Source organism: Macadamia integrifolia, unplaced genomic scaffold (genome assembly GCF_013358625.1).
Source record: "Macadamia integrifolia cultivar HAES 741 unplaced genomic scaffold, SCU_Mint_v3 scaffold_190A, whole genome shotgun sequence".
Lineage (NCBI taxonomy): Eukaryota > Viridiplantae > Streptophyta > Magnoliopsida > Proteales > Proteaceae > Macadamia > Macadamia integrifolia.
Genome location: NW_024870637.1, coordinates 679,658 through 701,206, shown reverse-complemented (window position 1 = coordinate 701,206; position 21,549 = coordinate 679,658). Strand labels below are relative to the sequence as shown.

The 21,549-nt window shown below is 38.2% G+C and overlaps 2 protein-coding genes across 3 annotated transcripts; one reads left to right on the top strand and one right to left on the bottom strand.

Annotated features, from left to right (window-relative positions):
- Positions 1-913: 913 nt before the first annotated feature.
- LOC122071167 (probable LRR receptor-like serine/threonine-protein kinase RKF3) lies at positions 914-5,340 on the bottom strand. The gene has a single exon (XM_042635482.1). It carries the CDS (start codon positions 5,055-5,057, stop codon positions 3,099-3,101), a length of 1,959 nt encoding a protein of 652 aa, XP_042491416.1. The 5' UTR covers positions 5,058-5,340; the 3' UTR covers positions 914-3,098.
- Positions 5,341-8,233: 2,893 nt separating this feature from the next.
- LOC122071168 (uncharacterized protein At4g15545) lies at positions 8,234-14,743 on the top strand. Of its 2 annotated transcripts, XR_006138073.1 has the most exons (10): positions 8,234-8,600; positions 8,673-8,741; positions 9,066-9,122; positions 9,296-9,368; positions 9,892-9,987; positions 10,114-10,374; positions 13,511-13,553; positions 14,192-14,270; positions 14,366-14,536; positions 14,636-14,743. XR_006138073.1 is itself a non-coding variant. In XM_042635483.1 (9 exons), the coding sequence occupies exons 1-9, from the start codon at positions 8,316-8,318 to the stop codon at positions 14,456-14,458; spliced, it is 1,056 nt and encodes a 351-aa protein (XP_042491417.1). In that variant the 5' UTR covers positions 8,235-8,315; the 3' UTR covers positions 14,459-14,743. The 2 variants fall into 2 exon arrangements, 1 of the variants encoding a protein (XP_042491417.1); XM_042635483.1 differs by having other exon boundaries at positions 8,235-8,600; positions 14,366-14,743.
- The last annotated feature ends 6,806 nt before the right edge of the window (positions 14,744-21,549 follow it).

The following is a 21,549-nucleotide window of genomic DNA, read 5'->3' as shown; positions in this document are numbered from 1 at the left end:
ACGTCACACGGTTGATCTCTCCTAGTTAAGAGGGAAATATTCCAAGAATATTCCCGGAATCACAAAGCCACTCTCCTTGAGGACTCCACTCTCCTTGAGGATTCCACGCCTAAGTAGGACTCTTCACAATCGTCTCCCACTTGCCTTCCATCACAAAGGATCGATTACTCACTTCTCATACCGTAAAGCTCTCTTGAGCATCTGTTGTGGAAATGTCTAACTTAGGCATCGGAGAGTCTCCCGTCGGGTCAACTCGGCTCTCTTTGTCATCTCTTCTGTGCAGGTCAGCCAAAGTTCCAGGAACTGCAGGAGAGATAGTCCGGTCAAATTTTTCCGCATCAATACTATTTTTTTAATTTAAAAAATTCTCATTGGGAATGGTTAAATTTTATTCTGCTGTCAAAAAAAATTCTTATCTAAAACATAAAAAAACATAAAAAAACACTAAAAAAAAAATTTCATTTCTTTTCTTCTATTGGTAGTTAAACAGACATTTTTATTTTTTCTATTGGCTACTGAACACAGCCTTAACTTGACACCCTTAAAGGCTTCCAAGACATACGCAAAAAGGATATGACTGACATGGCAAATTGATTTTAATTATAAATTTAACATGTGGTTAATTCACATCATTCCCTATGCATCCAATGATCCAAATTGTCACCACTTTTCTATGCGACAAAAACATAACGTGTGATTACATAGAAATCAGCATCAATTGTCACATCACTTTTCCTTTTCCATTTCCATGTAACAAAAATATTAGTTTATTTTTTGTTTTCAACACTAAAATATGGAATGGATTACTTAGAAGCATTTCAAGAATGTGCTGTGTCTTTTACACTAACTGATGTGCTGCAGCTTCCTTGCTCACATCATACCCAAGATTAATTGTTCCTTCCTTCTTTTCTTCTTCTGTGATTGCAATTGCTTCTGGAAAACTCCTACCGTCATGAAGTCAAAGACTTCAAATGGGTTTTCGTTCATATCTCTGGAAAGGGCATCAGAATTTGACTTCAGTAACTTGAAGATAATCCAGTGCCACAAGATCAAAAACCAACCTGTCCTCTTACCAGATTTGTCTTTGAGAATGGTCAAGGCGGCTGCGAATAAAGCCCAACCGAATACTTAAATCGTTCAAGATAGATCTCAGATTCAATGCATCAGAGAATGGTAAAGACAGCAATATCTGGTCCACACGACCGGCGTCAACATTTGAAAGAGCAGAAATAACAAAAATCAGATGAAGAGAGCCCAAGCACTGTAACATTTTGTTGGAAAGTTGGTTTTCCAATTACATTCTCCTCCAAATGCTGAGGCACCTGCTTCAATCTACTAATTCTGCCTCTGCCTACTTGAATCCATCAACAGTTGAGGTTTCTTGAGTTTTCTTCCCTGTCAACTGTAAAGTCCCCCTCTCCTGGAATTTGTTCCTTTGCAGATCAAACCCACTTTCAAATGAATTATCTGGATCAGACAAAAACATTTGTTCCAATTATTTGCTCTTCCCTGATAAAGAAGGGTTCTTGAGCACATAGCGAGAGTGTATAGATCTGTTATAAGAAATTGTCATGGAACATGACAAAATCTCTAAGACATTTGAAAGCTCTGAGACGTCACAATTCAGCAAAACTTACCCGCATACCATGACTTTACAAGGCAATGTTCTCCGCACTAGTCATGGAATAGGAACTGTTCACAAATTACACTGCCAAAAGACTGCCAGCACAAGTAAACATGGAATTCTGACAATCACCAGAACCCAAACCCCAGAATTTCAAAAAATTATCCACAATTCTTCCATCAAACAGAGCTGCATACAATGAAATATCCATGCAAAGCACAGTAAGCTTGTGACCAAGCAGTGAAAAAGAAAATTCCAGTGAATCCAGAAGACATTGGCTGTGATGAATTTCGCATCAAAAACCACGGCAATTGTTCTCCAAACTGACACCACCTGCAGGGAGACTGAGATCGGAACAGAGTAGCAGGATTGACTTGGAAATTTCCAAGATGCCAGACTGGCCATATGATTTCAAACATATTCGTAAGCTTGCCGTTTGCTTTCCCATAATTCGTTAAACAAATAGAAACAAATATATCCTAGCGATTAAAGTTTGCCTTCAGGGCATCTCCCACAGATTACAGTATGGACCATATGGTAGAACTTACCAGGAACCAGGAAAGAAAGATAATTCACCATACCAATTTCCTGTAGGATTTTTTTAGGAGAGAATGGAAGACCAAAAAATCCACACATACTAACCGACGCAAAATGGATGAAAGTACATGTCATTTGAGATACAACTATGCGCTCGGGCACCAAAAAGCCACAAATCAAGAGCATCCAGGAACAATGACCAGGCCCTATGGTACTTAATAGAAACAACAAAGTTTTTCACATACAAAGTGCACTGCCCGCAACCTGTAGAGTGTACATGACCTCTTTTCTCACAGATAAACTTGAGGATCTCAGCACATAATCTCTGGATCAGCCCTAGAGATCCTCCCACACCTAAAGGCCATTAGGACTGCAATGAAAAAACAGGCCACATTTCTTCACTTCAAATTAAAACAAACAGCGAATTGATTTGCCTTTACTAGAACCTTCTGACAGAAAATATAAATGATGAATCATACTGGGTAGTGCATTTTTATAACTATTATTGTTGAGAAAGTAATATGAAACAAGTAATGAGTTATATTTTTTTATCATTCAACCAGGGAAAACCTACATCACAGAGCAACTAATTAAAACTTCATGTGCAACCATTAGTCCATACCAGGAGATCTGATCGGCTCTATCACGAATTGTCATGCTTCACTAATATTGCAAGACTAAGATTTTTACAACTGTAAGTCCTCAAGATTCCAAGTTTAGAATATACATTGAATCATAAAATAAATAAATGAATAGTTAATAAATATAATGAACAACATAGCAACTTTAACTATGAAAATATCTACAACTTATGCACTATTTCTCATAATGCCCTGTTTATGAACCAAATAATCTACAAACCAACAAATAAATCAGGACAAGCATACCAGGGATGGAAGCAAGCAAATATTGGAGAGTTGGTAATGATCACTTCATGTCAGATCATCTTACTCTGTTGTTTTGATCTCCAGTAATGAGGTTTCCTCTTCTCAGAACTTGAATTGTTGCCCTCAGCGAGGAAGGCCTGATAGCCACCTGAACTAGACAGCTGACCCGAGCCACTACCACTCACTGAGCTCTTGATAGCACCAATCTCCGCTACAATAGGAATAGGACGATCTGGTATTGAGGGAACTGGCAGGTCAGTCTCCAATATCTTCACAATTTGATCCATAGTTGGCCTAGCATATAAATGCGGATGAGAAGAAAGAACAGCAACCAGAACGTACTTCTCCATGACTTCTTTATCACCCAACTCAGGCATGCCGTCTTCAATGACATCCAAAGCTCTCCCTTCTCTCACCAGGGACCAAGCCCAATCAGCCACAAGGGAGGTACGGCCATCATTAGCACTACCAATTGCCTTCTTACCACTCAAAAGCTCAAGAAGCACGACCCCGTAGCTGTAAACATCACTTCTCTCGGTTAATTGCCCATACAAAGCATACTCAGGGGCAACATAACCCAGTGTCCCAGCCACCCTGGTGCTCAGATGGGTCATCCCCTCCGGTCTATACTTGGCGAAGCCAAAGTCCGCCAATTTGGGTTCAAACATCTCATCTAATAGGATATTACTAGCCTTAATATCCCTGTGGATGATGGATGGCTGTGCCCCGTAATGCAAGTAAGCCAAACCTCTTGCCGTTCCAAGTGCAATTTTCTTACGGATTGGCCAGCTAAGCCTATTATCTGTTGACCCAAAAAGATGGTCATGGAGACTTCCATTGCGCATCAAATTGCATACAATGATCCTCTGGTGACCCTCGAATGGAGTAGTGGCAGTGCAGTATCCTCTGAGAGCAATAAGGTTTACATGCCTAACACTGGCAATAACCTCAAGTTCATGGGCGAAACTGGCATCCCCAGAAGGAGAGCAGTTCTTAAACCTCTTAAATGCAGCCTCAGACCCATCCCGCAGAGTTCCCTCATAAACATTCCCATAACCTCCTTTACCAATAATGTTATCCCTAGAAAAATTCCTCGTAGCCCGTTTGATTTCATCGAAAGTGAACTTAATAAGAGTCGTACTCCCACTAATCAATTCCAACCCCTCAAATGAATTCGTCCTAGGAATTTTGACAAACATCTTCCTCTTTCTCCTCCGTTTCTTATACCTTCTCCTCACAAACCAAAAGGCCACAATTATACCCAGCAAGCCAACACTACCGCCTATCACAATCCCAGAAATCAGAGTCTTGGGACTGTTGTTGCTCGAAGCAGCAGAGGAAGAGAAATATAGAGAGAACAAACACATGGCAGTCCCTTTGTCAGCCGGCCCAAACCGATTAACGATACCGGCAGCATAGATTGACGGGTATCCAGTACAGGCCGAGACGTTCCCTACTTGAGAGCCACGCAGGTAAGCTGCCTGAAGGCTCGACAGGCTTGTGGTGCACGAAGCGCAGGGAGATCCATTTTCGAGGGACTGCTTGCAGGAATGCTCGACTTCAAGCAAAGAGGACTCAGGAACTATCGATTCAAACTGCGAACGAGACGTAATATTCATACAACCCTCCGAAATCCAACTGATCTGGAAGCCGCAAGAGGAGAGAATGTCGAAATTGGGGATGATTTCACTTATTAAGGATTGGTATGACTCCCAACATGACTCAGATGCATTTAACGGAGGAAGGAAGAACCCAGTAGTTTGAAGATACAAAGATTCAACGAGACGTAGACCTTGAAGAACGTATCGACACTTGGCGGAGACATCGGTAAGGACGATCCCATTCGAACCCTGAACGAGTTCGCGTAAAGCATCGAAATTCAAAGGACAGGGAGCGTCTGCGTCTAGCCTCCTATGTGGGGATTCGAGCGCAATAACGTCACCAGAGTCGAACCCAGAAAACCCTAACCCCAACGTGATGAGAAAAATCAAGAAATGAAGGAGGGACATGAGAGAGAGGTCCAGAGGGTCTTACGACTCTTACCAAGTTCTGCAAGTTAGCATTTTTCCTCTTTCTTCTTGTCCAGCACCAATCACTGCGACTGTGAATTGTGATGGCTTCTGGTGATTTCATCTCTGTTATTTTAATGTTTATAAGTCAACAGCATTCGAAATCGAAAAAAGACTTGATGGCTCTTTCCTCGCCGTGGAGAGACGGACAGGGATGAAACACCATCCCTTGAAAATTTCTGAGATTGTTTTGACTGTGACTGTGAGGGAACGAGGAGAGAGAGAGAGATGTCCTTCGTTAATAATTAAGTAGTAAGGGTATTAATCGTTTCGATGTATTTGGTGTGATTCGATTCGATTCACATTTATTTTAAAATAAAAATCTCATTATTTACTAAATGATTGTACTTTCTAAAATTGCAACCGTTTAGTGAACAATTCGAATTTCATGATTTTTTAATGGTGTGGGTTTCACAGTTTTAAATCATTTCGATCGTGGTTTATTTCATACGATTTCTAAACAATTAGTAATCAATTTGCTAGTTTATTCGCATACTTACTAAAATTTATTTTTGTTGATAAATATTTCAGTCTTATATTAAATTAAATGAGGCATTTATAGAAACGCAACCCTAAAACGATGCAGAAGATAATAGAAAAACAAAACAAATAATGAATATAGATTTTACGAGGTTCGGCAAGGTTGCCTACGTCCCCTGTGAGATAAGATCCTGCTTCACTATCAATGGAAAATAGGGTTACAGCGCTCGTCCTCACACCTCTCAGTATTGCTTGCATCACAGAGAAATAAACCCTCCCTACAAATATATAGCGAAAAAACCCTAATCCGGATTAAACTACAATTGCCACCCTAATCCGGATTAAACTACAATTGCCCTTAAATAAAAAATTCGAGCTGGGCCTACGCCCCCCCTACACCCTCTGCTATGCAGGGGGGCCTCCTGCCCCCCTTGCAACCCCCACGGCCCGCTAACCGGCTAGCGGGACCGCCGTCCTGCCTGTCTAGGTGTTGCACCAGTACTCCCTGAATTAAACTACGACGGAATACAAGACATCATACACCAACGACATTGAACAAGTAAGGATTTAACTACATAACTACAGAATATGAGTAAATTATTGAATACATTGTTGGACAACCTCTATGGTCCTTAATTATTCTCTAAATCAAACAATTATGTTTTGTTAAAACAATCAAATATTTAATTGTTATACGAGTTAATCAGATCGATTTAAATGGTTCGATTTTCACGGTGTCAAGTCAGTTTGAAACCAACAAGTTAAACGGTTAAAACTGACACGATCAATTTAACAAATCAATCTTAAACTTGAAACCAAAACCAAGCCATTAACTAAACGATTTTACGATTTCAATGTAAATGGCTCAGTTCGATTTCGATTTCAAATTCACATCATTATTAAGTAGGGTTTAAGATACCTATTTAAACAAAAAAAAAAAGGGTCAAAGATCCATGCCACGTGGAATTGATGATGTATATATATATATATATATATATTTTTTTTTTGGGGGGTAAAGATGATGCAGATCTTATCACTATCAACATAAGCCCTCCTTGAATTTGTATAGACTAAGTTTTCATTCACTTTATCTACTTTAGAAATTATGAAATTCAAAAAATTCACCCCTTGATTATGTCTATATGCATTCTCTTAATGACTCTTTTATTAGTGTAAGGACCACGACCAAGGATCATTCTTTTTTTTTTCATATCTCCTTCCTATTTGGTGCCAGGTAGTTTCTATTACTCCTCTAAATTCTATGGAATGGTTTTGTTTCCTGTTTAACTATGGAGTCATATCCATTTAAGGGGTAGTTGGTTTTCTTAAAGGAAGAAAATTTAAGTTCCTCATTTTTTCCTAAGAAGTGTAAAGATTATCTTTGACACTTATTACGCTGCAATGAAAGTCTAGTCTTCAAACCTGTGTGATGTTGCAAGGGATGATGTAGAAACCTTTTAATTTAAATTTTACTTTAATTTTCATCAAAAAAATTTGGGTTCGGTGGGCCCTAAACCCCTTTTTTTGAGGTCTTTGAGGTACCAATACTTATCTTTGGTTCCCAAAGTTCAATATAAGATTCTGACCATTGAAGCAGCCAAGGTTCATAACACATTTTTTCATAATCTAAGGTTTTTTTAGTAAAATTAAAACTAAAAAAAATGGGAATACCATAACAGTGCATATGACATACACAAGACGTGAATGATATACCTACATAAAGCATATTTAATTTTAAATTTAAATTTGATATGTAGCCAATCCACATCATACCATAGTTAGCAAAATGCATTTAAAACAAAATTTATGCTTTTTTACTACTTTAAAAATATATTTGCCTTTTGTTTCCCAAAGATATGGAAAAAAATGGCAAACAACCAGCATTTCCATTTTAAATGCATTTAAACGTGTTCCTACTTTTATGATGGTTTTTATGACATCAGATTTATCGAACACAATATTTACTTAATTGATCATATCTCACTCTCCCAAACTCTGATTGATCTTATTCTTTCACCAACATGAAGTTAACTCAAATGATTACATTTCTCGTGAATCATTATATCACCTTCAACTAAAGTTCAATACGTGAACTTTGAAATTAAAAAAACCAATGTATACGTTGAAAATTGTTCATAAAGTTATAATTTCCAATTCAGGCTAAATATGCATCACTTTAAGAGTGTGTTGACTGTTTACTATATCGATAATAACAAGCAACATCATGGCCAATCAACACATTACTCAATAGGACTTTGGACTCTTTTTTATGGTGTATGTATTTATAATTGATGTTGGATGATATATCTTGGAATTTTATATGGGCTACGGAATATATGTACATTGATGTTGGATGTTATAATTATTTTAAACATTAGATACAAATATCCATATAATTCCTCAATTTATATACGCATCCTATCATTTTTATGTTTGGATTGATTCTGACCGATTCTTGTAATGAGTCGAGATACATGAAAACCGATTCCACTACTGATTCACTTATTTCAACCTTGACCATGACCAATGGTAGGCCAAAAAATGAAAGGGATAACTTGGAAGGAAATTGAACACAAAATCCACCACAAATTTATATTCCTGGTCCATTCTCCAGACGTTAGGGTACAAACAAATTCCAATCCCATAAATCCCATACCAAGATGGGAAGAAGAAGAAGACGAGTGGATAATACTATTAGTAGTGGAGGTCCTAGAGGAGATGGCCGAAGTGGTGGATTCTACACCAACACCAACCTTTGATATTCCGGAGGACATACTCTCGGTGCTCCCGTCGGATCCCTTCGACCAACTGGATGTGGCTCGTAAGATCACATCCATCGCCCTTTCGACACGTATCTCTAATCTCGAATCTGAATGCTCCCGTCTCCGTTCTTATCTCGACCAAAAGGATGACCTCATCTCTGACCTCCAAGCTCAGGTCCACTCTCTCGATGCTTCTCTCTCTGAAACCGCCGATCGTCTCGCCCTAGCCGATCAGGAAAAGGTAATTCCGCCTCCTCCTCCGTCATCTTCTTCCTCCGGTTCGGCTTCTCAACTTTGTTTGTGGTTGTTGCAGGAGAATCTGTTGAAGGAGAATGCTTCCCTGTCCAGTACTGTTAAGAAACTCAATCGAGATGTTTCCAAGGTAACATTAGTATGAATCTTAATAAAGGATGAACGTCCATCTCGTATTGGATTAAGCTTAATACTTTTCTGTTTGGATTACTGTATGAGATTTTTTTTAGCTCTGAACTGAATTCTCTGTTTTCCGAAGTTGGAGATAAGGAATTCTCAATTGAAATTATTCATATAAGTAATCTAGTTAGACAATATATTTTTCTCATTTTGATACATATATTTATAATTGAACAAAGATTTCTCCTCATTGGGAAGAAGGATGGTATAGTGCGTAATAGCAGCAAAGAATAACTTTCTCTTACTGTAGATAAATACTTCTTTTCTTTTTCAGTTGGAAAGCTTCAGGAAAACCCTTATGCAGTCACTTGAAGAGGAGGACGACAATTCTGTAAGTTTTCTCTTCGTTAGTTTGTCCATATTAGGGAAAAGTATTGTTCGTTCTGGACACTACAGTAGTATTTTATTTCCCCGATTACTAGTTGATTACCATGTGTCTGATAATTCCTCCATTACCCTATATATAGGCCTTAGTTATACTAACGTGTTTCATTTCTATTGCAGGCACGAGGCTCCCAAGTTGTTGCAAAGAAAATATCTAGCCATGAGAGCCTATCTTCTGCATCACTTTTTGGAGGTCTTCTAGCTGCTTTTATAAACTTTAATTGTTTAATAAAAGTACAAATTAATATATCCTTTGGTGGTCCTTGAGGATGGATCTCTGCATCCTTGGATATCTCAGGCCAAAAATCAAATGGATCGAACCCTTGTGGTGTTGATTTATTTTAGACTGTATAAATGTACTTCTTAAGATCCCAAGAGATTGCAATAGTTTACTGGTATATGATCATCCTGAGTAGTGACTTTCAGATCCCAAGAATTCCCTGTCAAGATCCATTGAATCGTGGAGCCTCTCTCCTTGCATGTGATCAAGATATGTAGCTACGCAGTTTGTATTTTAGCTTCAGTGTTTACCCGGACACCTTGATATCTTTTGAAAATAATGCTATGATGGCATCTTGGTAATTCAAAAAATGAAGCTTTAAGCATCCACGTATGGATTGTTGACCTTTGTATTTTTTTCCCCCTCTTGAATCTGGGAGTGATTTGTTGTCCAAACCACCAGGTTATTCAGCAAATTTTTTTCTGAATTTTTTCAGAAGAGGAAGCTACATTAGCACCATCAAAATCATCTTCAATCCGAAGTCAGTTCTCAGAAGCAGGAAATTCGTTTACTGAGGATAGTGAGATAGATGGTATATAGCTTTTTGTTTCCTTCAATGACCTAGATATCAGTCTCTGGCTGTAATATAATGTATCTATTTCAATTTCACTACTCTAGCTCATCTGTATTACCTTTTTCACTATAATTACTTTGGCAGCCTCAAGACCTCGTATATCCCAAGGCCTTTTATTAGCATCCCAAACTAGCACTCCAAGGTTTACTCCTCCAAGTTCCCCGCCGAGTTTCTCTGCATCAGCATCTCCAACAAGAACATCTAAACCAGCGTCGCCAAGGCGACATTCAATTTCATTTGCAACCACAAGAGGCATGTTTGATGATAGGGCTTCAATATTTTCTTCTGTGCCATCAAGCCAACACAGTTCAATAACGAGCTCTGCTGACATAGGATTTCAAACTGGTTAGCTCTGAGAACTGTGTCTGATTTATTTATTTTATAACACTTGAACTCTCTCTGATTGATGTTATTGAAAGCTATCCACAATCTAATTATTCTAGAGGCTGAATATGGTTGACCCTAAGCTACAAGATAAATGGTCCAGCAGATACTTATGTGTTGCATCATGCATTCATGCTATATGGGCTCTTCTAATTGGTAAAACAACTTGGTATCTACACCAACATGATTTAAGTATTGGATTGTGTATGGGAAGATTCTTTTCGCATGGATCCTTGCATTCCTCCTTGCTTGGAACATCCATATAGCCGAACCCATTAAGTTGGGATAAGGCTTTGATTGTTGTTGTTGTTGTTGATGTTGATGTGTTGTTCTAGGATTAATTAGTATATGGCTACTCTTATTTTGCCCGTCAGTTATTGGATTGCTTGTAGAACTGATTTACATATTTACGGGTCTTAACTCCTACCTAACTCATCCGTCCTGGAGAATGTTTCATTCAATGGAAAAGTGTCAAAACTCTTGGTGGGTGAAAAGATCTTAGAAACTGAGGAACTGCACATTCACTCTGTATAGTGTAAACAGGCTATATTTTTTGGGTGTTTTTCACCATTTCTCTTTCTAATAAATTCTTCTATAAAAAATAGTGTCATTATGCCATTGTTTGTGATGTAGGGAGGGTGCCTAGAAAACTAGGTTTCCTACAAGGGGTCAATCCACTAGGGTAAAGAATACTCGGTCTTGAATTGGGTTGGGTTCAAAGTTGCTCAGAAAAGTACAGATTTAGCATGCCAGATAATAGACTAATTAACAGGGCAACAACGGTCAATAATACTCTAAGCATGAAAAACACTTAAACTACTCGAGCGTCAAATGGGGATATGGGGAGGAAAACATGGCAACATAATGTAGATAGGCATAAATCAGTTCAAGGATTCAAAGAGTAGGTATCATGCTCTCCCTCAAATCATTCAACTAATAAAGAAACCAGCAGAATTCTTAATCACAGGAAATTAAATATGTAAACAGCAGCAGCATGTAAGTTCAGTAGGACAGAGATATATGAGCAACAGATCAGGTTTTAGACTCAGTAGGATATTTCTAAAGGACAGCAGAAAATAATAATGGCTAGAAATAGAGACTAATTCAGACTTCAGTGGGAATAACAGGGAGGTAGTAAAACAGTTAATGGAAGTGAAATTGGGGGGGGGGGGATTTACTTACCTTACGCTGTCCAATTTTGAGGGGAAAAGAAGAAGTCGAAGTCCTCCAAACAGAGGTGCAGTCCACCTTATTTGATGAAGGAGAAAAAGTCCAGCTTGATGATGTAGTGCTCAGCTGCAGCCCAGTTTGTTGATGAGGAACTCAGCAGCAACCCAGGTGGGGGTCCATTCGATGGAGGTGATCTTCAGTTATTGTGAACAATGGCTGCAACATTGCAGCAGTAGCAGAGAGAAACAGAAACAGCAAAAGAGAGAGATAAAAGGAGAGGTTAGCGAGAAAAGGGGAGGGGCGAGACTGAGAAACGAGAAGAGGGAGAAGGCAGCGAGAGAGATTAATCGTGGGGGGGTTGGGAGCTTTCTTTTCTTTTCAATATTCTTCATTTTATTTAAAAAAAGAGATGGCCATCGGCCTTACACATATAAAGAAAATTACCAAAAATAAAAAAGGAGTTATTTCGAAACTCAAATCTCTGAAATAAGAAATTACCTAATAGACCAATAGAAAGAAATACTTAGTTTCCTAATTATGCAAAACAGTTAAATAATAAGATGAACTATAGTAAATTACTAAAATAAAACAGAATTTGGTGGGGGCCACAAAGATTGGCCGATTGGGAGAGAAGGGGGGTCGAACCTAGCGTTGGGAAGGCTGGTTCGACTCCCTCTCTTTCCTTCTTCTTTCTTCTTTCTTTCTTCTAGCTTTCCTCCAGCCAAATAGAATGTACGTGTGGCTGGGCCTTGCACCTACGCCGCTGGTATACGTGGATGTCCCCATCAGTTTGCCTACCATCTCTAACGTCTATCCATCAGCCAGCTAGAATTCTCTCTATATTAAATATCTTCCCTTTATATGCTGAACGACATGTGGCTTTGTGAGACCTTGCATTTTACTCTAGCCGTTTTACTTGTTTATATGTTACTGCCTCCTTGTTTATGTAATTGAACTAGAATAGAAAAGGGTAGCGATAAGTGAAAACCATGCAAAGATCCAAAAAAATCATCAGCTTTGAGAGGAAGCTGCTATATAAAGATCATTTCAATTTATGTGTTGAAGCTGCTAGCTTCATAGAGGAAGACCAAAAACAAGTTACAAGACTCTTTTTATCAAAAACTACTTACATGACCTTCATTTGTTGTCAAATACTGTGCATTCATCTCTTTCCAAATACTCTAGTAGAGGGCTAGGGCAGTCATTTTGTAGAAGATGTAAAAATGTGGTTCCTGAATTTCCATACCAATACCACTCTGGAAGCATTGTAGGACACACCACTTGAGCCATGCTGCCTAAAAGAAAAAATCCAAAATTATGGAGAATTGGGTTAGATTATCAATGGACTAAAATATATTGTCTTTCCAAAGTTCATGAACCATGCAATTTAAGGAAAGAATTCATATTATACCAGCATTTTCCTTTCACGGATCAACCTTTAAAATGAAGATGAGTAGTCAATCTGTGTAAATAGCTTGAGCAACTGCCTTATCAACAATATTTTCAATCATTTTTTTCGTTAGGCATCTTTTGGACCTTAAAAGCATAGATGCACATGGAATGAAGGAATGTCCTTGGGCATATTATAATCAGCTGCTTTTGAAGCTATTTTAATCTTTATTGGTTTTGAATTTGCCATCTATTATTTTTGTTCCAAGTGTCATGCATGTGAAACACATTCAAGCAGATCTCCACACCCCCCCCACCAACCTTTCCAATGATAAAGGTAAATGCTTCATTAAGTCATGATTTTGAGCGTTAAATTTTCTTACAACCTGGTTGTGTGTATGTTTTTCTTTGGTAAATGGTTTTATGAGTTTTTTGAGCCATATTGTATTGGGAGGCCGGGTTAGCTAATAATATTTGGATTCTTTAGTTTGGTACTACATTTTTTGTTCTGACACTAATCTGTCTTTTATTATTTCAGGACGAACTCGAGTTGATGGGAAAGAGTTCTTCCGCCAAGTCCGGTATATACAAATCATCTGTCTTGAAACTAACAATTTACCTATGATAGATTCGCTAAACCACCTTGCTCCATTAAAATTAATAATCAAGCATGCTTTTACATTACTCTTGTTTCTGGCTATGCATGCTCAGAAGTTAGATACATACCTGGAGCACACAAACTTCATTTCATTTCATGCATAGATATGCATAGATATGACAAATGCTAGGATATTTGCACTTTAATTTGGTTATTTATGAATATGCATTGGACTAGCTGGATTCCCAATTGCTGGTGCCTGGCAGCACTAGAACCAGGAAAGACCCAGAACTTTTTCTCTTACGGCCTACTACTCTAATAACACACACACACACACACACACACACACACACGTCAATGAAAGAGGTAAAATTTTTTTTAGGGTGGGGAGGACAGCTTCATATATTTTTCTTACATACACTAGAACTTTGTATAATACAGATGCATTCAAATACAGTTTTCAAATTTTTTAGGGGGAAGGTATTACCCATGACAAGAGCAACCTGTGTATCCTGTGGCACTAAATAACATCCCTAGCTTTGCACTCTAAATCTGCTAATTTTTTCCCTAGGAAAAAAAAAAAAAAACTTCCAAATATAATCTCTGTTTTTGTTTCATCAGGACACGTCTATCTTATGAGCAGTTTGGAGCATTTCTTGCAAATGTCAAGGAATTAAATTCTCACAAGCAAACAAGAGAGGTATGTGGTTTGAACTATAGTTTCTCATTTTCTTTCCCTTCTAACATGTTTCCATGGAATCCATCTTGGTCCAACTGCCTGTGATTTGTTTCCAGGAAACTCTACGGAAATCAGATGAGATATTTGGTCCGGATAATAAGGACCTTTACACCATATTTGAAGGATTAATCACCCGCAACATTCATTAAATTAATGCAATTGTAACCAATCCAAGTCTTACTGTTTGTTGTGCCAACCCCAATTTCTTAAATCTCTACATAAATAAGGTAACTACTTGGTGTCACCGTACAATTCTATGTATAATCCTTCTTCGATCAGTATGTTTTGTAATTTATTTAATTGTGAATCTTGATACACAATGCCAGAGATCAAACCGCAAGAAATCAGTTGCTTGTACTGTTCCTAAGCATTTGCTTCGATGACAAACCAAATGATGAAAGATATATAACAGTGCAGTGACATCTTTGGAGTCTGCCAAGCTTGTCCATGCAGACTTTGAGCAGTAAAGTTATGGTATTTGTGAAGAAGTTTCCAATACAAAGCAGTATCATATGATTGAGTTGGACATCCAAATTTCACATTTTACCAGTCAACGCAGTCCTGATCTAACTATCAGGTCAGATATGTGGCAGACTTGAAAGCCTTTTGGACCACGGGTAAAGAGATTTTCTTCACCGATGGTGATTTATCACTATGATTGGACTCTGGGAGAGAATGTTATATTTAACTCTCACCCTAAAGCTTTGGGAGAAGATGAATTGGGTCCTCCACTCCAATATTTAACAGATTAAAACCAGGAAACAGGTTGAATAATATAATACTAAAAGCCACCGATTAAACTGTTGGGTCTATGATCTAATTATTAAAACTTGTCGGTGGTGTTGATAAATTTGGCTTTGGAATGGGATATGGGGACTCTGGGAGAAGACAGACAGGTACAGAGAGAGCCATGGGCCAGAAGGCAGGGTGACAGGGTTCATGGCCTGTACTTGTTTCTGTTAATAGGCAACGCAACTGTGAGTTTTGTCCTTAAAATCTGGAAGTGGGTCGGTAATTAGGTCCAATAGGTGATGGCATGATCTGGATTCTGTGGCCCATCTCTGAGATCTCTTGTTTTGATGGTCACCCGACTTTATGATCAGCTAAGCCTCAACCCGGCTGAGCCTTAAATAGTCTTAACAAAAATTGGGCAAGAGGGAGTGCCCAAAAGGGCATCAACAAAGATAGAATTTTCTATTTCATGGAGTGTAGAATGATAATTTTGCACGCTCCTTTCTCTCGGTGCAGGAACCATGCTGCCAGGCAGTGTTTTTTTTTTCCATGTAAGAATTTATGCATTTTAAATGGATCCTCATGAATCCGGTTCGTTCTTGGGCTTTCAGTTCTGAACCTTTTGAGAAATCCATCCCAGAACCATTTCATCTCAGTTAATAAGCTCCCTAAACGGCCCATTAAAGGAACGGATTGATTTTGGTATTTACGGGAAGATTCCTGTTTCCAAACCCAAATACTTTGGTAAAAAAATCTGCAATCTCTTGAATAAAATATCTGTTATTGTATATAGTAATAATTATTTGGTTTATTTGATGGATAACAAAAGTTCATATTCTTTCAATTCTGATTTGCTAAACTAAGATGAAAGGATAACAAGTTAAACTGGACTTGGAAAGCAATCAATGTAGGACGCCCTACAAATGACTGTCGAAATGAGTGGATATTAATCTGCTCTGTGTCTTTTGTCATAACAAGAACGAATCCTTATGACATGTTCTGTTTGAATGTGAATTTTCCAACAAACTTTGGGCATCAAGTCTATTAGGCCTAAGACCTACTGCTTTTAACCATTCTGTCTTTTATTAAAACAATTTTTTATTATTTTTGATTTTGTGGCATCCATAAAAACAGAGCTAGCATTCTTTTTCTCTAAAATTATGAACATTTGCTACTTTATGTTGAACCACAAGAATCAATTACTGTTTGGGTAGCAAAGCTTTTAACCCATTCAGTAAATTGAAACACGCTGAATTTTGGATATATAATAGTTTAAGTCCTGACAAGTCAACTAATCAGGTGATACCAAGCCAATCTCCACCCAACATCTCTACCCCGGCCTATCAGAATGATAGCCTCGTTCTAGTAGTTCCGTGCTATGTAGAGGGGAGCTTGGCTGGATGGGCTTTCTGTTTCTTTCATAAAAATCATAGCATCTTTTGCCATGCTAACTGTATGTAGACAAAAAAAAGTGGTGATACTGCATCAAGAGGGCTGCTATCAGGTCTCCAGCAAGCAAGGACAGAAGGATGAAAAGTGGACATGATTTGGAGTGACGAAGAAGCTATTAGTAGTATTCTAGACGGGAAGAAAGATATGATAATAGGCCATTGGGTAGCTATTCTTATATATATATATATATATATATATATGTAGAACTAAACCAATACAATCTTTACCCAAAATTTTGTCTACCAAAACATAACACTTATGTAACTAAGGTCAAGGAGCTCGAATGGCCAAGATCACCAAACAAACTCTACCTCTTTCCGATATGCTGTAATTATCTTATTACCTAGTTAAGTTTTTGCTTTGAAAAAAAAAAAAAAAAAAAAAAAACTTAGACTTGACTTTTACCTTACGTCGACCTTTTCTATCCAATAGAGAAGAAAAAAAGAAATCGTCACCCCTCACCCCTCACCCCCCACTCCTCACCCACCTTTCATTCCAAGGGTTTGGCATAGCAAGTACTAGGGGTGCAAGTTTGGCCCTGATGGTCCAAATCTGCCCTTGGCCCACCCTGATCCTGAACAAGTACCGATCCAAAAAATTTTGGTTCTGAGGGCTTGTCCGACCCTGAAATTTTTAACCCTAAATCAAGGTCAGGGTAGGTAAGGGTTCATATCTTTGGTTCACCCAGCCCGCCTTGAGTCCATCCCTAGTTTTTTTACCCTGACTTTTGGCCCAGTCCGGCCCTGATTTTTTCCCCTGATGTTGACCCTGGTTGTGACCCTAATGTTAACCATGAATTTAACGTAATTTTATATATTGTTTGACATTGAGTCATTAACACCTCAAATCTCCTAATGTATCTTCTTACTAATCTCTATTGCATTTTTTACCAAAAAATTTGTAATATTTTTTTATCTCCTGTTTGTTATGAATATTTTATATTTTTAAGTTATTTCATATTTTGTAGGATCAGGGTATACCCAGCCCTTGATGGCAAACCAATGTCAAGGTCAATCAGGGTCAGGGTCAGGGTCATCCCAACCCAATCTTGAAAAATCATGGTCAATCAGGGTCAAGGTCAGGGTCATCCCGGCCCGATGTTAATAATTAGGGCCAATTAGGGAGGGTAAGAGTTGGGCTGAACCCTTAAGGGTAGGGCCAGGGTTAAAGTTTTGCGGCCCTGAGTTAGAGTCAGGGCGGGTTTGTGTCCAATTGAGGGGACTTAAGGCTGGGGTAGGGTTTTAAGAAACCCAGTCCAACCCGGCCCTATTGCACCCCTAGCACGTATCATGTATTGTTCTCACTTCTCGCCATAGATTAAGGTATTGGGAACGGATCGTCTGACACTAGCTCGAATGGGGCGAAAAATGGGAAAAACAACAAAATAAGAAATGGCATTTTAATCTTAGGGGCAAAATATCCGATCTGGGCCGATACAGATTATCCATATCGGTGTCAACCGATACTGTGAAATAAAACCCGGCTTCTCTCTCACCTCGGTTTTAAATCAGGGTTGAGGCTAAGGTAGGGTCATTGTTGGGTCTCTGATCCAGCGACCTAACTTGAAAGCAATTTATGGGCCCACACTAACTGCTATAACTAAACACAGCATAAGTAGGCGACCGACAATTTGTTGTTCATAATTGAATGACCGAAGGTAGGATGAGCTTTTCATCTTCCTTCGTTGGCAAGCTCTGAAGATATTTTGAACCCTTTAGTGCTAGTTCGGGCCAAATCGGTTTATTTGGTGCTGGTTCTTAGCCAACACCAAACAGCAATTGCTGATATAAAGGCTTATTAGTGAATTTTGATTTCTGATTGAAGGTTTTGTATCACTTCCTATTAATATATGGTTCCACGTCAAGGTTATTAAACTCGGAATAGATTCCCGGATTGGTCCAGCCGATTCTGATTCTGAATCCAATTCAACCGGAATCGATTGCGAATCAACCTAAACCCTAAACCCTAGAAACACAGCCGGAATCAGCCCTTCAAGAACAGTGAGAATTGAGGTCAGTCTCAACTCTCAACTAATTTTGATTCAAATCTGAAGATGATACAGTGAGAGAGAGCCCATACTCAATCTTGCACACAGGTATTCAAATCATATGTATCAATATGTTTTAAGTTACACTTGATAGATCAGGTGAAGCTCAAATTTTGCTTACAAGTATGTCTCAACTTCTTCTAGTCTGGGTTTTAGCCCAAATAAAACTACAAAGGAAAGAATGCAATAAAAAAAAATGGACCATGACAGATTGAGCCCTAAAATTTGAATAGCCACATCGGCCCTCCTTACAGTCAAGATAAAAATTGATACTGGGTTGAGTGATAAAGAGGGTCTAGGGCCTTAGATTGAGAAAGAACAGCAAATGCTTAGAAAATAGTGAAAACAAATAATTGAGAGAGGGCTTGTTAAGGGAAACAAGCTTGCTGTGATCATATAATATCCAGAGAGATCTTTCCTGTAAAGGGGTACCCTTCTGAGTTAGGTCCTGACCTTTCCCTCACGATATCTTAACCATTTCTCAGCCTTGAAGATAATTAGGGTTTTGGTTATACATTGCATGGCAGCCAAATGAGCCTTGCATGGTTTAACCTTTGGCAAGACACCTACACTAAGCATCTTACGAAACAATCACCATGGATGTTAAGTTAAAGGTAACCCAGAGTAAAATGCTAAGAGTCCAGCCCATGTTTCTACTGAGGAAAGAAGATCCATTTGAATTTGACAACTTACCAAATAGTGGTGACATACAGCTATATATATATATATATATATATATATAGAGAGAGAGAGAGAGAGAGAGAGAGAGAGAGAGAGAGATTGATTTGTGCCAATTTTTGTATTCTTGGAGTTAGAATGAGATTTTCCTTCAACCATGGTGAAAGAAGAATCTCTTTACTACTACTAATCAGTCTTGTCTGATTGGACTAGGACCGGGTGCTTTCAACTATGAATTATGGAGGTAGGAGTTTACGATAATATAGAAATCCTAACACAAGGTCAAACTGTTAGTTAGGGGTGTCAATTTCAGAATGAATAAATGCGGACCAGTTTAGCCCATATTGAATCGAACTGGATCCTTGTCGAGCCAGCTTCGGTCTGAACTTTATGAAAAGATAAAAATAAAAACCTGCTGGGCCAGCCAAAATCAAACCCAATAGAAAATCAAATCGATAAAAAATTTGAAAAATTGAAAAAAAAAATTGTTACAATTTGTTCCTATATTTATTTATTTTATCTTTATATGTATATATATGAAAAACCAAAAATGAACCAAACCAACCCAATAGGAACAACTAAGAGTCCATTAACCCAAATTGATACAAAATAGGTACGAAACTGGACTGGAACCAATCCTCATTTTATCAGGTTCGCATTGTTTTAGCGTAATTGAAATCAAAAACAGTTCAATCTGATTAAAATCAAACCAAATTGACGATTGACACCCATATCACTAGTGGTGAGAGGATTCTTCCTCCTCCACAGGTAAAGAAAAACTTTTGCCATAGCTGGTAATTCCCTTTTTCTTTTTCACTCCATTAAAACCACCACCAAAGAACCGTGTTCTTGTATAAATTCATGCATTTATATTTTTTCCTTCTACTAATTACAGGTGGGTCCTCTCTCCCTTGATAATCCCAAAAATCTACCCCTAGTCCAGGCTATAAATATGACCTAATTCAGGGACTTTATCAGGCTCATAACACCTTTCTTTCAAAGAACGTAGAAAATCCATTAACCCAAAAAGACAAAACAAATAAATTAATACTACTTGGTGGCGTGACCACTGCACAAATGCACAAATGCACAAATGTGAGGCCAAGGGGGGGAGGAGTTCATGAGAATCGATCAATCGTGGTTGGGTTATTCGCATTTTACAAGGACAGCTGTTTTTTCACCTCCCTTTTGTGTCTGGAGACTCTAGACACAATGACCACATGATCAAGTAGCATTTTTTCGAATTCAACTTCTTTGTGATGCAACATGATGTTCAGTGTACATCCAAAGGTTAGAAACACTTTGACATGGAGCCCAAGGTGATCACACGTAACTTAAGAAGTTTCTAGGCGTTGGATACGTGCCGGATACTATGTTGCGCTATAAAGAATCCAAATCCCATTCCAACCCCCCCCCCAAAAAAAAAAAAAAAAATATATATATATATATATATAACAATAATAACATTAAGAGAAAGAACCTTACAAGTAAGGAAGTCTCACACATAGAGTTAGGTTTAAAATTGATGAGGCTCCAGTTAATGACAAGCCCTACTTATTCACATTTATTAGGTAACTATATATATGAGCTACGTAACATAATATACTACAACCCCCTCCATTAAAATAAAAAGCCCACTTGCATTTCCACTGTCATTAAATAATTATAAAACTATCAATCCAAAAGGCTATGCCTTTGCAAAGCCCCGGATAATTGGGATTTATGGGGATGGAAAAGTGTGGAGGTTGGGCCAGGTTGGTACCAACTTGTTTAATCTGAGCCTGATCTGGACCAATCAAGTTGAGAATAGTTGACCCCAACCCGGAAAAGCTGGTGTGGATTAATGTGGATAGATTATAGAACCCAAATGACTCCCGAAATAAGTGCCAGGATTTGCTCTGCTCTAGTCGACTTCCTTAAAATCATCATTTAAAGTATATATAGTAATAGAATAAAAGCTAATTCCATGACCATTAAAAGTGATAAGAAGGTATGGAAAAAATTTTAGACAATGTATTGGGTTGGAGCACCCTAAAAAGGACTAATTATGAGGTATGGGGTACGGAGGAAGCATTGCTCAATTAATTTTGGTATAAGCACGCCTAGTGCACTTGGCTCCCACCACTGTGGGGGTATCGGGAGAGTCATTATGTTAGCCTTATTTTCTTAGTGATGATATTTTTTTATTCTAATTCAGCATCACTAAGTTGTAATAGAGCAATCTTACTGTTGTGCCAAAATTTAATCTTTTATTTGTAAGAATATATGAATAATGGAGAAAGGAATACTGACTGTCTATGTCCTCTAAGTCTAGGCACAGTTGATCGTGAA

What these genes read in the sequence shown, in the direction of transcription:
- LOC122071167 (XM_042635482.1), bottom strand. Translation starts at nt 5,057, where the DNA reads ATGTCCCTCCTTCATTTCTTGATTTTTCTCATCACGTTGGGGTTAGGG.
- LOC122071168 (XM_042635483.1), top strand. Translation starts at nt 8,316, where the DNA reads ATGGCCGAAGTGGTGGATTCTACACCAACACCAACCTTTGATATTCCG. An exon ending in TGAGGATAGTGAGATAGATG is followed by an intron (nt 9,988 to 10,113) that starts GTATATAGCTTT and finishes TTACTTTGGCAG; the next exon opens with CCTCAAGACCTCGTATATCC. An exon ending in TGACATAGGATTTCAAACTG is followed by an intron (nt 10,375 to 13,510) that starts GTTAGCTCTGAG and finishes TTATTATTTCAG; the next exon opens with GACGAACTCGAGTTGATGGG.